At 50.8% G+C, this 20,902-nt stretch overlaps 2 protein-coding genes across 9 annotated transcripts in view; one reads left to right on the forward strand and one right to left on the reverse strand.

Moving 5' to 3' along the window:
* ST7L (suppression of tumorigenicity 7 like) overlaps positions 1 to 20,902 on the forward strand; it is a 125,044-nt gene that overhangs the window by 88,399 nt on the left and 15,743 nt on the right. For 6 of the 7 annotated variants that reach the window (XM_045586875.1, XM_045586871.1, XM_045586870.1 and 3 more), the window contains one exon: positions 12,231 to 12,572. In XM_045586875.1, the coding sequence (XP_045442831.1) occupies positions 12,231 to 12,557 (327 nt within the window). In that variant the 3' untranslated portion in view covers positions 12,558 to 12,572. Of the gene's footprint in view, positions 1 to 12,230; positions 12,573 to 14,301; positions 14,395 to 20,902 lie in introns of those variants that run through there. The other variant, XM_036453229.2, reaches the window with a different exon arrangement.
* CTTNBP2NL (CTTNBP2 N-terminal like) overlaps positions 5,820 to 20,902 on the reverse strand; it is a 37,886-nt gene continuing 22,803 nt past the window's right edge. For both annotated transcript variants that reach the window (XM_045586877.1, XM_045586876.1), the window contains 3 exons: positions 13,188 to 13,418; positions 11,684 to 11,791; positions 5,820 to 10,020 (listed from right to left, as the gene is read on the reverse strand). In XM_045586877.1, the coding sequence (XP_045442833.1) occupies positions 8,578 to 10,020; positions 11,684 to 11,791; positions 13,188 to 13,355 (1,719 nt within the window). In that variant the 5' untranslated portion in view covers positions 13,356 to 13,418 and the 3' untranslated portion in view covers positions 5,820 to 8,577. The remainder of the gene's footprint in view (positions 10,021 to 11,683; positions 11,792 to 13,187; positions 13,419 to 20,902) is intronic.

The following is a 20,902-nucleotide window of genomic DNA, read 5'->3' on the forward strand; positions in this document are numbered from 1 at the left end:
GGCTCTGCGGACGAATGAGTTTGCCCACTACTGCCCTGGGCAGACCATGCCCTTTCTGTTCCCATCGACTCCCCCAGACCCACACGCCAACCCACACTTCAACCTGACAGCTCTGTGCGTGGCACCTGTCGTTCTTATCGCCTGGAATGCCCTCTGCTCTTCTTCACCCGGGAGACCGACCTGCAGGACCAGGACAGATGCCTTTTCCTCTGGAGGCCGTTCCTGCGTCCGCCATTCCCGAGTGGAATGCGCAGCTTGTTCCTGTATTTGTTACAGTCACCACTGGACACATGGCGCCAGCTCTGTGTTTGTCTCTCCCAAAGGGCTGTAACTTCTTTATTTCTCCACCCCAGTGCCTACGGCGGTGAGTGGCAGAGTGTGAGTGTCTGAATGAACGAAATCTCCGTTTTCCTCCCAGAGGGGGCTGGCTCTTGATTCCTTAAGGTTTGTTTTGTTTTGTTTTATTTTCCAGCAACGAGAATATAGGATAAGGTGACCAGACTTCCGGATTTTTAACAATTTGTCCCGCGTCCCGATCGGGACTTTTTAAAGATGCCTTGGGACGCGGGACAAATTGTTAAAAATCGGGACTGTCCCGTCAAAAGCGGGACGTCTGATCACCTTAGTATCGGAGGAGCAAGACATCTCTGAAGCACAATCACATGGGCGAATAAATGAACAAAGAAATGAACGCCGATGGGCTCCTCCTGACCCCTGTTTAACCAACAGCTAGGAGCACCTACCGTGTGCCTGTCACTGTTGCAGCAGTTACACAGCTGTGATTGCTGTCACCTGCTGAGTGCTTGCTTCCGCCCTCACCAGTCTGAGGTCTGTTTGCTCACGTAAGGCTCACAGCAGCCCTGTTGCATGGTGCTGTGGGTTCCCTGGGCCTGGTCTGGACCCCAGCCCCGTGTGAGGCAGGGACCGTGGCTCTGCCCCCTCCTTCGCCACTGGGGGAGCGGCGGAGCCTCGACATGGGGAGGGGACCCCTGAGGAGGGGACACGTCTCTGCCCACACCAGCTCCTCTGAGTGGACGGGGCGTGGCCGCACCTCGGTGCAGAGAGAATTACAGGGACAGGACCACCAGGGGGCGCCAGCAACTCAGCTTTGGAAGAGGGGATGCGCCTTTCTCTCCCCGAAGGCAGTGAGTCCTGTCACTTCCTCCCGCTCCGGGGGCTGGAGTGAGGCTCGCAAAGGCTGACTTGCCAGAGGCCACCGAGATGGCAGCGCTCCCGTTCTGGCCTCCTTTCCTGCCTGTCCCCCCTTTGTGTCCCTGTGCCCCGGGCACAGAGAGTGCACACACCTCTGTCCACGCAAGTCAGTACCCTCCCTCGGTTTGTTTGTTTATTTATAATTTCTTTGTTGATTAAGGTATCACATATTTGTCCCCAACCCCCCATTCCAATGCCCTAGCTGGTTTGGCTCAGTGGGTAGAGTATCAGCCTGAAGACTGACTCCCGTCAAGGGCACATGCCCGGATTTCAGGCACAGTCCCCAGTGTGGGGCGTGCAGGAGGCAGCCGATCCATGGTTCTCCCTCGGTCTGTTTAACCCGGTGTCTCCAGACCCACCAATCTCCCTGCTCTGCTGAGCTTCCAGGCACTTGGGGTCCCATTACTCATTGGGGGTCCCATCACTCATTGGGGTCCCATCACTCATTGGGGTCCCATCACTTATTGGGGGTGCCATCACTCACTGGGGGTCCCATCACTCACTGGGGTCCCATCACTCACTGGGGGCACCTGTGGCATCCTGCCCGGCTCCGCCCTGAGAGGTCACACTGCCAAACGTGTTCCCCCTGAAAGTCTGTCCGGAGTGTGAGTCAGTAAAAATGCCGGTTGAATGATGGGCAGGCACAAAAGTGGGGGTGTGGGGGGTCCTTCTCAGCATAGCTCAGGGGGCTGCAGAGCCAGCAGCGACCATCGCCGGCCGGAAACCACATGGATGAGGACAGACAGTTCTGTGCTGTCCCACCTCCTGTCTGTGTGTGTCCAGTGAGGTGTGGCTGAGGAATGAGGGTGTGTGTGGGGTGGGGGTGGGGGGAAGGAGAGGAGGCCCGGGGCAGGGAGCAGAGCTTTCCCAGGGCGAGAATAAGGCCCACATAGAAAAGGAGAGGCAGAGAGATGCCAAGAGCCGAGCTCGGCTGAGGAAAGCGAGCCCTGAATGGGAGCCTTGTGTGTGGCCGGGGTGTTGACTCACCCGGGCTCAGGGGAGGGGACTCGCTGGGGATGAAGAAGGGGCCTGTGTGCTGTGGTCGGCACCCCAAACCACCCCGTCACCCCAAGCCCCCCGTCACCCCAAACCCCCCGTCACCCCAAACAACCCGTCACGCCAAACACCCCGTCACCCCAAACCCCCTGCCACCCCAAACCCCTCATCACCCCAACCCCCCCGTCACCCCAAACCCGTCATCACCCCAACCCCCCCGTCACCCCAAACCCGTCATCACCCCAAACCCCCCGTCACCCCAAACCCCCCGTCACCCCAAACCCCCCATCACCCCAAACCCCCCGTCACCCCAAACCCCCAGTCACCCCAAACCCCCCGTCACCCCAAACCACCCCGTCGCCCCAAACCCCCCGTCACCCCAAACCCCCCGTCACGCCGAGGACAGCTTGTCGGCTCGGAGCCAAACAGGCCCAGAGGCTCTGCTGGGGCCGGTGGGCCGGGGAGGAGGGGCGCGGGAGGGTGGGCACACAGAGGGAGAGGGCGAATGTTTGGAGAATGAGGCCCTTTGGGGAGGGCTGTGTCTGTGCCAGGACAGGGAGTGTCTCTCCCACGCAGGCAGGTGTGGCCGGTCAGGCCCGGGAGAGGTGACTCCCTGGCCACACCTGAGCAGCTAAGGGTGCCTCCTGAGTAAGTGCTTCGCAGAGACAGACGGGACACAGCCTGAGTGTAGACACCCCACATCCTCCCCTCCGGCCTGGCCTCCCCTCGCCTCAGCCGCCAAACCAGTTCCGAGGTATGAGGACAGGATTTTTGTGGCAACTAGGCTGGCCGACAGCCTGGGCCGTGGACAGAGGGCAGGGCTGGAATCTGGGGCAGCTCAGGTGAGCGAGCTCGGTGCCCAGACACCGGAGAGGATCAGGTGAGAGGGAGGAGAGCCCGCGGGAGCAGCCGGGCTGGGGGAGCAATCCCTGGCCCCAGGGCCGCGCAGGTGGCGGCCGCAGAGCCAGTCCTGTCAGCTTGGCCGAGCCTCCTGGCCCTACTGGGCTCATCCTCATCTGTAATGTGGGCGCTAGGACGAAGGCTCTCAAAACTTCCTTCTTGTTCCAACCATCCCCCTCTTCTCTCCCCAGTGTCCTGCGTCCGGTGAGTCTCAAAAGCTAGCTAGCTAATGAGCGGATTCTCACTGAGGTGACTGGCTGGTGAGGGCTAACATCCTAGACTCCCCAGGTGTGTTTTTCGTAGTTCTGGCTACAGGATGGCCAGTGGGGGGAGTGGACTTGAAGGTCAGTTGGATGGTTTGAATCCCAGCGGTGCCACTGAGTCAGCCCTGCTCGGCCCCGGGGCCTCGGGCCCTTTCCCGGCCCCGGGAGCCTTCATTCCCCGATGGGCCAAGTAGGAGCACCTGACTCTCTCAGGATTCGTAGTGACTGAGTGAAGGAACATCCACAAAATCCCTGTGGAGAGTTTGGTACCAAATAACGCACCGGGAGTGTGTGCACCCTCCTTTAGGACTTGACCGCGACCAAAGGAACAGGGAGGAGTGGGGATGGAGACCGCGGCAGGAGGCTTACCGGGGACTGGGTTCCCTTGGGATCAGCATGGAGGGTGGGGGAGGAAATGAGGGGAAGAGACCGCCGAGTTGTGGCTCAGCCAGTCCTACTGGGGGGTTTGACGCTGGGATGACCCTTCAGAGGTCCCTCGATTAGGGACAAGGGGCCAGGTCTTGATACCCCTCACCAGCCGGTCTTTGGACATGAACTGCCCACGGAAGGAGAGGTGACCTTGGTCAGAATGGCTTTTCGGGTTAGGCAGTTCCCACAAGGGGCTCAGGCCCGGTGAAGTTCACGGTTGGTTCCCTCCCCCAGGGGACTGGTGTCTCCGGTGCTGTCAGTGAGCAGGGCTCTTGTCACATGAAGTAGGCCGCTCCCCAGGGATCAGGCCAATCTTGTTGGGGCACTTCCGGCAATTTCTCAGAACCAACCCTCCTCGGCGTGGACTGCGCCGCCCGGCACTCTGTGCCCCCCCGTCCCCCGTGGTGCTTCTGCCAGGGCCCCTTCCATACCCCCGCCGCGCTCTCCCGTCGTCCCAGTTACGTTTCCGTGTCAATGCTTTGCTTCTCCCAACTAGATTGTTTAAAGGAAACACTTTCAGACTTGTTTTCCGAAATAGCTACCTTGGTTTCTGTCTTAGATATTAAAGGAAAGTCTGTTGCTTGACGGGAATTCTTGATTAGGTTTGATAATCAACTCCTAGGGGGTAGAGGTGGCGGGTAGGGCGAGTGTGGTGTCTTGCTGGGTTAAACCTGTTCCAGTCCAAGAATCTGCCCAGACCCTTATCTGGAGCCCAATTTAGTCCACATCAGAACCCGCTCCTTCCATCCTCTCCCCGCCACCCCCCACCGGAGGACCTGGGCTCAGTGAAACACAGGCAGTGGGAAGAGCACAGCCTGGGGTTAGGTCCAGGCCCTGGTCCGGTCCTCAGGGACCTCGCTTGTGAAGCTTAGCGAGGCAGCGTGCGTGTGAAGTCATCAGCACGGCCGGGAACCCAACTAGATACTCGCTTGACTAGGAAATGCCTTCTGGCAAACCAGTCTCAGGAGCTTAGGACCTCTCCTTAGGTCAAAGGCAAGAACCAGTTTTTGTGAGTGAACTGGTGAGGGCAATGAGGCACCATTTCTCAGGAGATTACCCACATCCCCTGGTCCCCAGGCCCATCCCCGGGCATCCGCACATGTAGCAGGCTCCCAGGTTCTACTGAAGCAACACCAAGTTCTCCTCAGCTTTTCCCAAAGGACTGACCATGGACAGGCCAGCAGACAGCTGGATGTATTATACTATAGGTTCTCAAATAACACAGAAATGACTCCTGGGGAACAATGCTCACTGCCTCCCCCTGACTCATGGGTGTGCATACCCATCCAGCGTTCCAAAAGACATCTGAAGTTTTGTTTCAAGCACTAAGCACCAGAATCGCTCTTTATAAATTACACACACACACACACACACACACACACACACACACTTTGACCAGGCAGCACGGCTGACAGGCTGTTACGGGAAACCAGATATGCCCCGTGTTTGTTGAAACGATCATTAATTGGCTTAAATGCTGGAAACTTAAGCTATGTAAACATCCACACTGTCTGAACATCTTTTGTACATCAAGGGACCTCCAAGTGCTTTTGTCTGGCTACGGCTCCCATTTACTAACCGAGCAGCAGCCACAGCGCGGGGCTGGGAGACGGGCGCCTCGGTCCCGGTGAAGGGAGAAGAGGCAGGGGCTCCGTGTGTTGAAGTTAGGGCACGAGTCATGGATGGCTTCCGGTGAAATCATCAACCAAATTTGTATAGATCCGTGTGTTTTTTTTCCGTTTTTTTTCTGGGAACAGAGTCTAGCTTTTCTTAGATTCTCAAAAGCTTCAGGGTCTCCAAGTGGGTTAACAATGACAGATATTGGGAAGGCTTCCTCCGGCTCTACGGATCTAAAGAAAATGGGCATCCCGGCTCCCTCCGGGGTCTGACTGGACGGGCCACGGGCTCCATTTGGCTTGTGAAAGCCGTGAGCGAATGGCTTCTTCCCGGAACAGTACAGGCCCTTGTTGGGCAACTCGCTTCACTTTGTACAAACAAGACTGCTTCCCCCCCCGACAGTATGATTTAGCTTGTTTTAATGTCGTCTGCTATAAAATGGATGGAGATTCCTGCACGCTGCATTTGCTTTACAAACGTTAGTGACTGGTTAATTAATGCCTGTGCTATGGGCTGCACAGCATTATAATCTGTTGACCGGTAACACAGCTTTTTGCAACATGGGTTAAAATTCCAAAACTGTGAATCATGGAACGTTTACTTAGCACACACGACCTACAGCAAACCTAAATACTATTCTAGAACGCCTAACTGGATTATTGGATCCACTGCAGTATTGTGCTTTTTTTATCTCAGAAGATAGGCGACTAGCAAAAATACACATTTCTTTTTTCATCTCCCCACCCCCATATTACACTGTAAAAGAAATACATTAGTCAGTGCACTTCCTAAGAAATAAACTTTCCCATAATCTCTCTCTCTATATATCTATGCGGAAATAAAGAAAGAGCACAATGCAGCCTTTAAGATTACCATTTAAAGCAAAGGAGGGAATAGCATTCTGGGACTACTGTCCCCCAATTTAATAAGCTCAGCTATTTTATCAACACCACTACTTGGCTACGCCGGGAATAAAGCTCAGTGCGCGATTGCTTTGGAAAGTTAAGATCCTCCCTCCATCACTGGTAGACTCGCTGGGGCATTAATCGTTTTTAATTGTTAAGTATTGGCCTTCATCAAACCATAAGCTGTGGAGACACCCAGGTGACTTAATTTCCGTCACCTGCCCATCAACACACACTGGGTTAAGAGGATACAGACTTAAAGGACGGCAGGTCAGGGGCTGCTGGGTAGAGGTCGGCGAGAATGTATTGAGGACACCGTGTCCTGTGACGCCCATCCCCGTGGACACAGGGTCAGGCAACCGCTTTGTGTAGAACGCGGAGTCGGAGCGGGGTTGTGGGCAGTCTTGTTGGAACAGAGAGAGGGTCATAATGCTCCATGGGCTCTGTTTCCTGTACTAGCCTGCAGGTTGGCAAGTCTGGAGGCCTTTATCCTCACACACCTGCCATGATGGAAATAATTTAAATTTCTGGAACCAAAGGGATTGCAACTCGGAAGCTGTGTGCCAAACCCAGCTGCAGGAGTGTTTATCTAGCGGTGTTTAAACTGTTTTGGAATGGGTTCTGGTATTTGAAAATGAGGAGGTTTCTCATGGAAATTTGGCTTTTATAAAAATGTGAGGAGCTGGTAACCCTGGCCCAGCGTTCTTGCATGGCAGCACGGTGCTGGATGGACAGGAGGGGACCTCTGAGTGGGGCTGGGCATCCTGTGTGCTGCGGCTCCTCCTCCACCACGGCCCGCTTAGTTCTGTGACACTAGGTTAGTTTGGCGCTGCCTTTAAAAATTTTTTTAAAAATTAATTTCAGAGAGGAAGGGAGGAGAGTTAGAAACATCAGTGATGAGAGAGAATCACTGATGGGCTGCCTCCTACACGCCCCCAACTGGGCATTGAGCCCACAACCGGGCAAGTGCCATTGACAAGAATCAAACCTGGGACCCTTACATTCTGTCCACTGAGCCAGACCGGCTAGGGCTGGCTCCGCCTTCTCATGAATCTGAAGACCTGACTTCACGTGGAATTTCCCCCCCTCCTGTGGGCACCATTGCTCCTTTGATTGACTGGGTTCCAGACCCATCTGGTTGCTTTGGTAGGTAATCTTAACATGCATTTCTACTCATCCTTTATGCGATATTGCAAACTCCAAAGATACATTCACACTAATATTTGTGTGTTAAACACGTAAAGGGATGTGTGTCTATACAGATAGGTGATACTTCCATTTAGGCAAAAGTTAATTTGGTTCCACAGACACCATTCTCAGCCGGGAGAATGAGAGTAACACCTTGGTAAAACCTATATAATTTTGATTTATATTACAAAGAGTGAATCTTAAATTATTGCTTTTTGATTCCAGAATAAAGATCTCATTCTGTGGCAAAACTTGTATACAGAAGGAGTAACCAGTTCCTATTCAAGTAATAGCGATCGGAATCAGAAGTTCCTTACAAACAGTAGATGCCTGAAGACATTTTTTTGAATGGAGATGTGATTTCATTCTATTCCATAATGTATGCAGGACACCGGCAGGGAATTGTCCTCTTCAAGAAAGAGTGCAGGAAATCAGCACCTCGACTCCTTAGTGCTCAGGAGGGCGTCGCAGGGTCTGAGAAGCTTAGGCTGGTGGCGAGTTCACATCCACCTTCGGATCCCCACTCCACTTACGCAGCTTGTAGTATCAAAAACAGTAAAAGAGGGTTAAAAGCAGTGCTTGTGTTTAACATTCAGGATTCACAGAGGATCTAATTTTCTGCCATTAAAACGAGCCGTTTCGTGTTTTTGCTGCAGAATCACACTCACGTGGCAGTCTTATTTCAGGCACTTTTAAAACATGTTCATCTGGGATAAAAATCTGCATGAACCACTCCTGCATAATTCAAAATGTGTGTCGAGTGATTCTAGTCCTAAAATAGACAGCAAGTCACCACCTGCTCCTCACTCCCCTCCCTCCATCACCACACCACGGTGACTGCTGCGCTTGGGATGTCTTTGAGGCGCCCTTCTAGCGTTAGAGCACAAAGAGGTGAGTCATAAAAACCCAAACTCCTCACGTCTACTTAAAAAAAAATACAAAAATGTGAAATACACTCAATGTATTATACAGATGGTTTCCGCTACTATCAAAATAAATAACATGATCTGACTCCGAGCTCTTGGACAAGATCCGATGGAATGTCAGCTGTGCAGACCCCTCAGGGACTAGCTGCTGGGAGGCAGGAGGATCTCGGTGTCCTTGCCGTTGGCCATGGCAGAGCTGGCCAGGTCCTCGGCGGTGGCCCCAGAGGATGCCTGGGAGTGAGTTTTGGTCAGGGGGGCGGCAGCGGAGGGAGAAGGCGTGAGGCCAGGCTTTTTGGGTGGGATGGGTGGAGGGTTCCCTCTCTCAGCTCTGGGGATGGTGGGGGACTTGATCCCCGGAGACAGGGGGCTCAGAGGACTGGACACTTTGCCCGGAGTGGGGGAGTGGCCGGTGTCGCCCCTCGGGTTGGCGGTGCTGGCCAGGTTGCGGTAGTCTGTGCCGAAGGGAGAGCTGTTGGGCGAGACGGGCTTGATGGGGCCCTGCTGGCTGGTGAATCTGGACAGCACCTGCGTGACGGTGTTCCGGGCCAGCTGCTTGGCAGCCGAGTTGTCCAGGAGGGTGGGGGACAGGTCCCGGGACGGGGGGCTTTGCAGCCCGCTGGCTTGCTGGTCCTGGTCGGCCTGGGACTGGAATTTGTGCCGAGCCGCGTGGAAGCGCTGGTTGACGCCCACTTGGTAGGAGGACTGGTAGCCGGGGCTGCTGGCCGAGGGCCCCAGCAGGCGCTTGGTGAGCACCGGGGAGGAGCACGGCGAGGACGTGAGGGAGGAGGACGCGGTGCTGCTGGGGGACAGCGAGCTGCTGCCGGACGGCAGCTGGCCCGGCGCGGGGCCCGGGCCCTCCACGGCCCCGGCGCACCCCCCGTTCTCCACGGCCTTCTCCCGGGGAGGCGGCTGGCTTTCCACGCTGCTGCCCGGGGTGGACTCCTTGGCCGCGGGCGTCTCTGGCTCAAAGTGGCCGTTGGCTCTCGCGAAGCAGTAACTGGGCGTGGTGGGGCCGGGCAGCCCGGTGGCTGCCGCCTTGGCCACGCCGCTGCCGGGGGTTCTCTCCGCCTGAAAGCCCTCCGTTTGGCAGGACACAGACACCAGCCCCGGAGGCTCGGTCGCCGTGCCCTGAGACGTGGCCCCTGGCTTCCGGGATGGCTCATTAGAGCTGCTGGGCTGGCGGGAAGCTTCCAGGTCCCTCACGATCTTCTTCAGACTCTCCAGCTCTTCTTTCAGGGTTTTGGTCCGGTTCTCTTCCCGGCTCAGCTTGGCCCTCAGCTGCTCCCTTTCGGTGTCGAACTCGGACAGCTGCTTCTCCACCCGGGCCTCCGTCTGCAGGCCGCGCCTGCGCTCGGCCGCCAGCGCCTCCTCCAGGGCGCCCGCCCGGCCCTTCTCCCTCTCCAGCTGCAGGCCCAGCTCCCCGGCCCGCTGGCCCTCCTCCGCCGCCTTGCTGCTGGCCTTCTTGCACTCGAGCACCAGCAGGGACGAGAGCTGCTTGTGGCGGGCGCGCTCCTCCTCCAGCTGCCCCGACAGCTTCTTCTGCTCCTTCTCCAGCTTCTTCACCTGCGACTTTTCAAATTCCAGCTGGGAGGCAAGACCACACACACCGATTAGAGTGAAAACACAGAGACACGCCGAACAGGCACAGCTAGAGGGCCCTGGCTAGCTCTTCTTGCACACGAGATGACACGCATGCCACATGCCTAGCTAGGTCAGATATTTATTTATTTTTAAATATATATTTGTATTGATTTTAGAGAGGGAGAGGGATTAGATAGATCAATGATGAGAATCACTGATCGGCTGCCTCCTGCACGACACCCCCCCCCCCCCCCCCCCCCCCCCCCCGTGCTGGGGATCAAGCCCACAACCTGGGCATGTGCCCTGATGGAGAGTCGAACCACGACCTCCTGGTTCTTAGTTGATACCCAACCACTGAGCCACACCAGCCAGCTTCGATCAGACATTTCTAACAAAAAGACACACACAATTTAATCTCTTCGGTGACGCAGGAGGCCCCTCTAGTTCTTGAGAAGCCCCAGGGGTGCTGGTGGGGACCTGAGCCACCATCGTGCTCCGGGAGTGTGGAGGGTTCAGAGGCCCCGAGCACGTGAAGGAGGCTCTGAGCTGGGAGCCGCCGGAGAAGGAACCTAAGGCTTACACCGGCACACCAGTGGTTGCATTTAAATCCCTTTTCACACAGACGCATTGCTTTAATCATTATCCCAACCCCACTTACAGGGAAGGTGGAAGAACCCTTTTGGTCAGCATTTGTCAAATGCTGAGACCCATTTGTGGATGGGGAAACCAACTGAGTAAGTCGTCACCAGAACGTTTAAAAGATAAAGCAGAAGGGAAAATATCCATGTGTTCTTTAAGGATTATGTCTGATTCCATGATATTTTTGTTTCAGGCCTGTGTGTATAGAACTGGCTGTGATGTAAAATGTTTTGCCCTGGCCTGTTTTGCCCAGTGGTTAGAGTGTCAACTCACTGGGTCTCGGGTTTGATTCCCAGGCATGTACTTTGGCTGCAGGTTCGATCCCAGTTGGGGCCGGTGCGGGAGGAAGTAGTCGATGTGTTTCTTTAACATTGATATTTCTCTCTCTCTTCCCCTTCTCTCTCCCTTCCACTCTCTCTCTAAAGACCAATGGGAAAAACATATCCTTGGGTAAGGATTTAAAAAAAAAAAAAATCACAAATAAAATGTGTTTCTACCAGGAGTCCTAAGTCAGAAAGTCAGTGTTTGACGTTAGTATTCCCAAAGTGTAATCTAGGGAACAGCAGCCTCACAGGCAGTGATTTATATCAAGGAAAGGGGCGGACTGGTTTGGCTTGGTGGATAGAGCATCAGCCTGTGGACTGAAAGGTCCCGGGTTCGATTCCGGTCAAGGGCATGTACCCTGGTTGTGGGCACATCCCCAGTAGAAGGCGTGCAGGAGGCAGCTGATGGATGTTCCTCTCTCATCGATGTTTCTAACTCTCTATCCCTCTCCCTTCCTCTCTGTAAAAAAAAATCAATAATATATATTAAAAAAAAAAAAAAGATTTTATGAAAACATAGATGTGCTCGATGCAGAAGACCCTGTCTTTTCCCTGCAGACTCACAGTGCGCATGGGCGTACTAGAGGGTCTGAGAAGCTGAAGTTAGGAACCTCTTAGCTTTGTCTAGTCCAGCTTACAGCTGGCAGGACAGCCTCTGAGGAGGGCTGCTCCAGGCCGAGGCTGCGCGCAGCCTCCCCGCCCACCTGCTGGGTCAGCCTCTCCCGCTCCTTCTCCAGCATGTAGGTGACGTCGTCGCCCTCGGCGGTGTCCTGGGCGTGCCTCTGCCTCTCCTCCTCCAGGTCTAGGATCACCTTTAAAGAATTAAAAAAGAAAAAATCATTTCCAAATAGCAAGTGATCACACTTACAATGCAATGAACACTAGGCGCCTGTCTAACGAAGGTGAGGGCTTCATAAATAATCTACGCAAAAGCCAAAACCAGTTTGGCTCAGTGGACAGCGCTTCGGCCTGAGGACTGAAAGGTCCCGGGTTCGATTCCGGTCAAGGGCATGTACCTTGGTTGCGGGCACATCCCCAGTAGTGGGTGTGCAGGAGGCAGCTGATCGATGTTTCTGACTCTCTATCTCTCTCCCTTCCTCTCTGTAAAAAAAAATCAATAAAATATATTTATTAAAATAAAAAAAAGACTTTTCTGGGTCTTGTACAACTCTGAGAATGCAATGAAAGATACGAGGAAATGTTCATTTTCTGTAAGAATGAGTAAGTCTTTGGCATTCTGTGTACTTTTAGGGGGGCCATGAACCACCTGAGGCCCATCCATCGTTGAGAACCCGCACTCTGACCTTCCCTGTGGACTGTGTGAGGGGACAGGAACCCCGGGGGCGAGACCTGAGCCTAAGCGATTTGTCACGTGTTGTGAGCAGATGGCTCCTGAATGCAGGTATCCATAAAAGTGAACGAAGGTCCGTCAAGCTGCAGCTGCTAACACAGTTTCCCAGAATAAGTTGCTTCCTACTAATTGCGCTGATGCCCTCCCTGGTGGGCATAAACCCAAACCAATGGTTAAAAGGAAAAAAAGCAGATTCTAGCCACGCATGTTTTACAGGCCAGATCTGAGCAGAAAATGACAAGAATGAGAGTAACATCATAAGCACTAGAATTCCAAAGAGATGAGGAAAGCACAGGTTTGCCTTCTGAACTAGGGCTAGAAGGCCTACACACACACACACTTTCCTACGAGGGTAGAACAGCTTTAAGGTAAACAACCCTAGGTACTGTTTATGGTTTCATGAGAAATGAAATGCAACGAAACAAGTGAAAATAATTCAATGGCTTATCGTAAGGTAAATTCTCTCTCGCTTGCTCATTCCCCAAATACCTGTTAATCTGTCTATGTATCACGTCAGTAAGCAAACAGAATGCTCCGTTCAGCTACAAGCTTGGCTACACCCTGGTTTGCTGCCAAAGTTGGAATGATGGAGAGCTGAGAAAACATACCCAGTGTTTGGCGTGCCCTGGCCAGAGGAATGCTGTCTTGGCTGTGTCTGGCACACTCCCTAACTTAGCATGTGCCACGGCCTGGTTCTCTTTCCTGCCTCCTGGCTCCACGGCGAGCTAAGGGGCTCTCTGAGACCTGGGGAGCCTCCGACGGAGTCCCTGTGAGAACTGGCAGCTGACAGGCAGCATCAGGCTCACTTATAGTCTCCCCAAGAGCTCACGCAGCCCCCGCGCCCCTGGCCAGCCCACCTTGCGGTGCCTGCTCTCGGCGGCGGCCAGCTGGGACAGCATCCGCTCCTGCATGTTCTTACACTGCTTCATCACCACCTTGAGAATGGACAGGGGGTTGGTGCAGACCGGCTGCTTTTCGCCATCATTTTTCTCCTTCAGCGCCTCAAAGTCTCTCTGCAGAGCCATTAGAGGGTCGCTGATGTTGTATTTTCCATAGCGTTCTTCAATGAAAGTGTCTCTGTGCTGTGCCTGGGAAGAGAAGAAATTGCATTGTGCTTTTTAAAGTGACCGAGGAATGGGGTCTGCTAGTAGTTACCCATGAAAGGGGAGGGGTAGTATGAATAGAACCTGTTGGCTACAGATCCGATGGAGCCATCTAGATGTAGAAATGACATCAGAATGGGGCACGGGATGACATTAACGAGAATACTTACACAGAGCTAACTGCGTATTAGACGTGTTCTAAGCATTCACAGTAACATGAGCTTATTTAAATTTCACAACCCTCTTAGGCGGTGACTTCATCTCCACTTTGCAGCTGAGAAAACTAGCAGGAGAGGTCAGGTAACCTGCTCCAGGTTACTCATCTAGCAAGTGGTCAGACTGGGACTTAGCCCCTCGCACCTGGCTCTCAGGTTTGTGTCCTCAACCACCACGCTCCCGGCTTCTGCTGGGGAGGCGTTATTACCCTCAGGGGTATCTGATCTTTCCTTTCTGAGTAATAGCTCCTGCATTTCTGAAATATGCTAGGCATGAAGTCTGGTGAGTTTACATATTTGGAGCCCCATCCAGGCGGCTGCAGATAAGTAAGCATGCTAAAAATGCTTCTGGATTGTAACCCAGGACTCTCTGTGACTTTTACAAACAACTTCACTCGGTTGGTGGGTGGAGAGGGCAGAGGCACTTACGACCAGGGGAGCAGACAAACCCCTTCTAACCTGCTGCCAAGGCCCACCCCGTCTTCTTGTCTCTGTTCGGCTGCGGCCTCCATCCCGCTCTGTTCCTGGGGTGGTGAGCTTGGAGGATGAGAGGTCAGAGGAATGATCCTGGTACCCACAGTGGTTTCACAGCGCAACTCCCTCCCCCAAAGAAACCCTGTTAACCTGCATGTTTTGTGACCTTTCCTTGTCAGAACCCTGTGGAGAAGAGGGACGAGAGCAGGAGCTGGGGGGACAGCTCATGACCTTGACGTTAGATCTGCTGAGAAGCCGTCTCTCAGGTTTGAGTATGTAGTTAACTAATCCTTAGAAATATGACTTTCTAAAAGCCGCACTGTTATTATCCTGTATAATTAATAAGCACCACCGAGCTCCGAGTGAAGGAGGGAGCTGGTTTGGTGAGCCTCAGACTTCTGAGGACAGTGGTTAAGCTGTCTGTTTTCTCTGACGTTTCCCAGTAATTTCATAATCACTCGCATAGTAATTACAAGTTGTACCAAATTGGTGGCTTTGCACATAAATGAAAAGAATCTGCGGGATAATTTTAAAAAGGCTCCTTGTCACAAAACAGTTCATTTAAACACATTCTCATACGGGAACAGTGAACTGGAGGTCTATATTTATGATACCGAACACTGGATGGGAAAATGGGAGACAGAACATAGTATTTTTCAATCAATTTAATACCTCAACCGGGCGGACTGTATGGATGACAGGTTTACTGGTAATAGCACAGCTAATAAGGACAATGATAAAAAATGGATGTTAAGGTAGGAAGAATGAAAGAAGAGCCTTAGTGGAGGAGTGTAATGGTCATCTATTCCTGCATAATTACCCCAAAGCTCAGCAGCTTAAACAGTAAACATCGCTTTCATGTCATAGCTTGTGAAGGTCAGGAACCCGGGAGGGACTGGGCTGGCGGTTCTGGCTGGGCCTCAGGAGGCTGTAGTCAAGCTGGTGGCCAGCGATATGTCATTAGAAGGTATACTGGGGCTGGTGGCCCATTTCCAAAGTGTAACTACGTTGGAAATTAATCTGGAAGTTTCTCATCAAGTTAGAAAAATGCCTCTCTGAAATCCCACCTCTAAGTATGTATCCCAAAGAAATGAAAACATATATCCACACCAAGACTTTTACACAATTATCCACAGCAGCTTTCCTCATACCAGCTCCAGTGGAATCAATGAAGTATCAATCAATAGAACAAATGGATGCATTCATACAATAGAATACTACTCAGCAATGAAAAGGGATGAATTACTGATGAACTGGAAAACAATAATGATGAACCTTAAAATTAGTATACTGAACAAGACAAAACCAAAAAGCCAGATATAAAAGAATACATTCTGTGTGATTGTGTCCTAACAGGCAAAACTAATCAATGGCGAGAAAATCAGAACAGTTTGTCTCTGGGGAGAGGGGACGATTGACTAGGAAGGGGCACAGATTACTTTTTTGGTATGATGAGCATGTTCCTGTCTTCACAGGGGAGGAGGTGAAATGGCGTATGCATTTGTCAAAGTTTACTAAACTGACCACTTAAGATCTGTACATTATACCAGCGGCCGCCAATCTTTCAGTGGTCCCTGGATCACCAGTTGGTGACTGCTGCATTAATATATATATTAATATATATATATATATATATATATATATATATATATATATTTAAAAAAATATATTTTATTGTTTTTTTACAGAGAGGAAGGAAGAGGGATAGAGAGTTAGAAACATCGATGAGAGAGAAACATCTATCAGCTGCCTCCTGCACACCCCCTACTGGGGATGTGCCGGCAACCAAGGTACATGCCCTTGACCGGACTCGAACCTGGGACCTTTCAGTCTGCAGGCCGATGCTCTATCCACTGAGCCAAACCAGTTTCGGCTACTATATATTTTTTATATTTTTAAACTAGAGATATAATTTAGGCTGTATCTAAATTATTGTATATCTCTAGTTAAAAAATATTTTAAAAATGTAGTGAGCACTGCCGAAACCGGTTTGGCTCAGTGGTAGAGCGTTGGTCTGCGGACTGAAAGGACCCGGGTTCGATTCCGGTCAAGGGCATGTACCTTGGTTGCGGGCACATCCCCAGTAGGGGGTGTGCAGGAGGCAGCTGGTTGATGTTTCTCTCTCATCGACGTTTCTAGCTCTCTATCCCTATCTCTTCCTCCCTATAAAAAATCAATAAAATATATTTTTAAAAAAATGTAGTGAGCACTAATGGGAAATTTAAGTTATATATAATATAAGCTTTATATATACATATATATATATTCCAAAACAGGGGGAGTTCAAACCAAAGTTATGTTACTCATGATAAGAACAGCAGAAACAGCACAGGAGGCACTGACAGTGGAGTGCGTATTGCCTGTCCAGCCGAGCACCCCGTTTTTCCGCACCTGCTCTCGCCTAACCTACGGTGTGCCCGGGAGGCGGCATCACTCTGTCTGTGTGTCACAGGAGAAACTGAACATTAACTGTGGCTTTCCCAAGGTTACAAAGCCAGCTGGTTAAGTGGAGAACAGTGATGGTATGATAGTATAGTAAGTACTGAATATGTTAGCTAAATGAGTAATACATAGATAAGTACTCCCCAGGACTCTGTAGGAATGAACTTCAATTTAGTTTGTCTCAATCAGTAGGTTAAAAGTGAAATAGAAAACATCGCAGGACACTGAAAAAAGCCGTTCAGGAAGGACTTCTTTTGGCACAAAATACAGCTGTGTGTGTGTGTGTGTGTGTGTGTGTGTGCGCGCGCGCGAGCCCGTGTGTGTGTGTGCATGCGTGCACCCGTCCCTGGAGTTAGGATATAAAGTGTATTTTTCACGGTGTCCCTGTCAAATAAGTTTGAAAAACTCTAGAACAGCGAGAAGAATTCACAAGTCTGACTCCTGAATCTATGAGTTTCAACAGTTTAAGCTATAATAGATGTGTAAAAACGAAAAGTAACAAGGAATCAGTATAATTATTTTATTTTAAACTAATGTGATAAAGGTCTACCAACCAGAAGTTCAGCCTAATATCAAATATACAAAGCACAGCAAACAGACAGAACCCTCTGTGCTGTTCGGTTAGATACGCACTGCTGAGCTTGGGAGGATTTTCGGGACCGCGGGCGCTCCCCAGGCACATGCTCTGGATGCTTTCACTGCGCACTGACTCTGCTGGGGACCGAATGTGCTAAAAGATGCAGGCGATGACCCGGGGACACGGATCTGACTGAAGTAAGATTCCACCCTCTGCTTTTAAGGAACTGACCATTTGCCAGACAAGTTTAAGACCTACCAGCAGAGATAAACAAGTTGCCTTTGCTCGTTAAATGTTTTCTAAACAATATCGTTAATGTTTAAAGGAACACCGTGTACAGTTTGTTTGGTCAGAACTTTCTAAGGCTCAGGCCTTACACTTCCAAGGAAAAGGAAGGAAAAGGCCAGCCCTGGAAGTGGGCGGGGCCTGGCAGATAAATGGGACTCTCAGCGATTAGTGAATAACAGGAAACACCATGAGGCTGAGCGGGCACACAACCCCCAAGCGGCTCTGAGTCTATACAGAGGCCCGGCCTGCAGACCAGCTGTGTGTGGTGCCTGAAGCAACCGTGACCTTGAACAACCTCCTTTGCTAAGGATGTGTGCAGGCTCTTCCGCCTCCTGCGTGGTGACTGCAGAAGCTAACTCCACGATTAAAATATTGCAGAAGAGCTCACTGAATAAGATGGGAAAGGGCATCTTCCTCTTCCAGAGGATTCTGTGGGAGATGTGTGATTGTGGGATGTGTCTGAACTCTCAAACGTCTTTCAAGCAAGATTCTTGCATTACAAACAGCCTGATATGACAACGGAACATGGCAGGAAACCAGCTGCTCCAATGTACGATCCTGGGAAGAGGGCGCCCAGCTTGGCTGAGGAGAAGTGTTCCATTTAGAAGTTGATTAAGTAAGCAGGGGTAATAGGTTAGTGGGGGAGAGGAGGGTGCAGGGCTACGTGGAGACGGGATAGAATGAATAAAGAGGACCCGCATGGGCCAGCTGGTGTGGCTCAGTGGTTGAGCATTGACCCATGAATCAGAAGGTCATGGTTTGATTCCTGGTCAGGGCATATGCCTGGGTTTCTAACTTGATCCCCGGTGTGTGTGTGTGTGTGTGTGTGTGTGTGTGTGTGTGTGTGCGCGCGCGCGTGTGCGCGCAGGAGGCAGCTGATCAATGATTCTTTCTCATCCCTGATGTTTCTTTCTCTCTCTGAAATCAATAATTGTCTGATGTCAGTTACTTGCTATCCACTGTTTTATCATATCACCTTTCACAGTACAAATGGTGACAGAGGTTCAAGTGCCAGAAGAATAAGCAAATTTCTCAGGTAATGGCCATGCCTTTGAGGAAAGAAAGGAGGCATCCTGCCTGTAAAGTGCCACCCGCTGAGAGCACACACCACTCAGCTCCAGACCAGCGGGGAATGTTCTCGAAAATGGCAGCAGTGGGGGACTTCACTGCATCCATTCAGCCTGAAACTAAAACAAATAGAAAAGGGAAACAGCTTATTCCTGTTCCTTTGACTTCCTCCTATTGTGTCTCGCTTGCATGTGTTCGCCTTGTGATGTGGGATTAATCAGAGGTTATTTCTAGTTGCCCCATAAAAAAAGGAAAAAAGAGAAATGGAGACAACATGCAATTGGCAAGCTGATTCTAAAATTATGGAAACACCAAGGACCACGAACAACCAAAACAACTTTAAAAACAACACAACTTGCCCTGGCCAGGTTGTCCTGATCCCCAATCGGGGCACACACAAGAACCAACCAATCGATGCATAAATAAGCAGAACAACAAATCAATGTTTCTCTCAAATGGATAAACTTAAAACAACAAAAGTTGGAGGCTGCCGAAACCAGTTTGGCTCAGTGGATAGAGCGTCGGTCTGCGGACTGAAAGGTCCCAGGTTCGATTCCGGTCAAGGGCATGTACATTGGTTGCAGGCACATCCCTGGTCGGGGGTGAGCAAGAGGCAGCTGGTTGATGTTTCTCTCTCATCGACGTTTCTAGCTCTCTCTCTCTCTCCTTTTCTCTCTGTAAAAAATCAATAAAATATATTAAAAAAAAAAAAAGTTGGAGGCTTAACACTACTTGATTAAGCCTTACTATAAGGCCACAGTAATTAGGACAATTACTGGCATCAAGATAGATAAATACTAGTAGATCAATGGAACAGAACAGATTCCAAAAATAAACCCACAAACACGAGACACTGATTGTGCCAACGGTGCCAAGGCCGTTCCACAGAGGAAGACTAGAACCATCGGATATCCATATGCAGAAAAATAAAAATAAAAAGAGGATTTTAATCCACATGTACCATGTAACAAAATTCATGGAAGTTGATCATAAACTGAAGTATAAACGTAAAAGCTATAAAATTACAGAAAATAGGAGAAAATCTTCCTGACCTTGGTTTAGGTACAGATTTCTTATACGTGATACTAAAAGCAAAATCCATAAAAGAATTAATTGGACTTCATTAAAGCGAAAACCTTATGCTTTTCAAAAAGATACATTTGGGAATGAAAGGCAAGCCACAGACTGGGAGGAAAGGCATATAGCTAATAAAGAACGTGTAATCAGGCAGAAGAAATGCTCAAAAGTTAATGAGAAAACAAGTGATTCAGTTTAAAAAATGGGCAAAAGATTTGAACAAAGACTTCAGCAAAAAGGACAACACAGATGGCAAAGAAGTATATGAAAAGATGCTCAACGTAATTAGTAGGGAACTGCAAATTAAAACTGCAATGAAATATTATATGCCTACTAGAGGCCTGGTGCATGGGTTTGTGCACTGGTGGAGTCCCTCACACCAGTGCACAGATGGGGCCGGGGAGGGTCTGCAGGAGGGCTCCAGGGCACGTCTGGCCCCTCTCACCCGGTCCCGATCGGCTGGACCCAGCAGCAAGCTGAGCTACCACTTGGAGCACCTGCCCCTGGCAGTCAGTGTGCATCATAGCTACCAGGGGAATGGTTGTTTCGGCTTTTATTCAGTCTAGAGGCCCGGTGCACGAAATTCCTGCACTGGGCGGGGGTGGGTCCCTCAGCTGGAAAGTGGACATCTGTCTCCAGCCTGGGACCACTTGCTCCTTACCACCCCCCTGCTCGCTGCTCCTCAGCGCTGCCACCTCTGCTGTGCTCGCCAGCCGTGAGCCCGGCTTCTGGCTGAGCGGCGCTCCCCCTGTGGGAGCACTGACCACCGGGGGCAGCTCCTGCGTTGAGCGTCTTCTCCCTAGTGGTCAGTGTGCATCATAGCGACTGGTCGTTCTGGTCGTTCCACTAATAATCGCTCAGGCTTTTATGGTATAGGTTAGAGATGCTGAAATGAAAAGACTGGTGAAGATGTGGAGCAACTGGAACTCTTACACATGCTAGTGGGAATGTGAAAGGGTATAACCACTTTGGAAAACAGTTTGGCAGTTTCTTAAAAAGTTAAACATGCACCTACCACACAGTACAGCCAATCCACTCCTAGGTCTTTATCCAAAAGAAATGAAAGCACATGCCCATACAAAGCCTGGTGTGTGTATGTATGTCCACAGCAGCTGTATTTTTAAGAGTCTCAAACTGAAGCAATAAAAACGTTCATCCACAGATGAACAGATAAAACACACCGTGGTCCATCCATATACTGGACTACTACTCAGCCATGAAAGGAATGAACTACTGTATTAATACAATAACAAGGATGGATGTCAAGATAATTATGCTCAGAGATGATTTGTTCATCATGATTCTAGTAACAGATTCATGGGGAATAT

This window comes from Pipistrellus kuhlii, unplaced genomic scaffold, assembly GCF_014108245.1.
Source record: "Pipistrellus kuhlii isolate mPipKuh1 unplaced genomic scaffold, mPipKuh1.p scaffold_m20_p_24, whole genome shotgun sequence".
NCBI lineage: Eukaryota > Metazoa > Chordata > Mammalia > Chiroptera > Vespertilionidae > Pipistrellus > Pipistrellus kuhlii.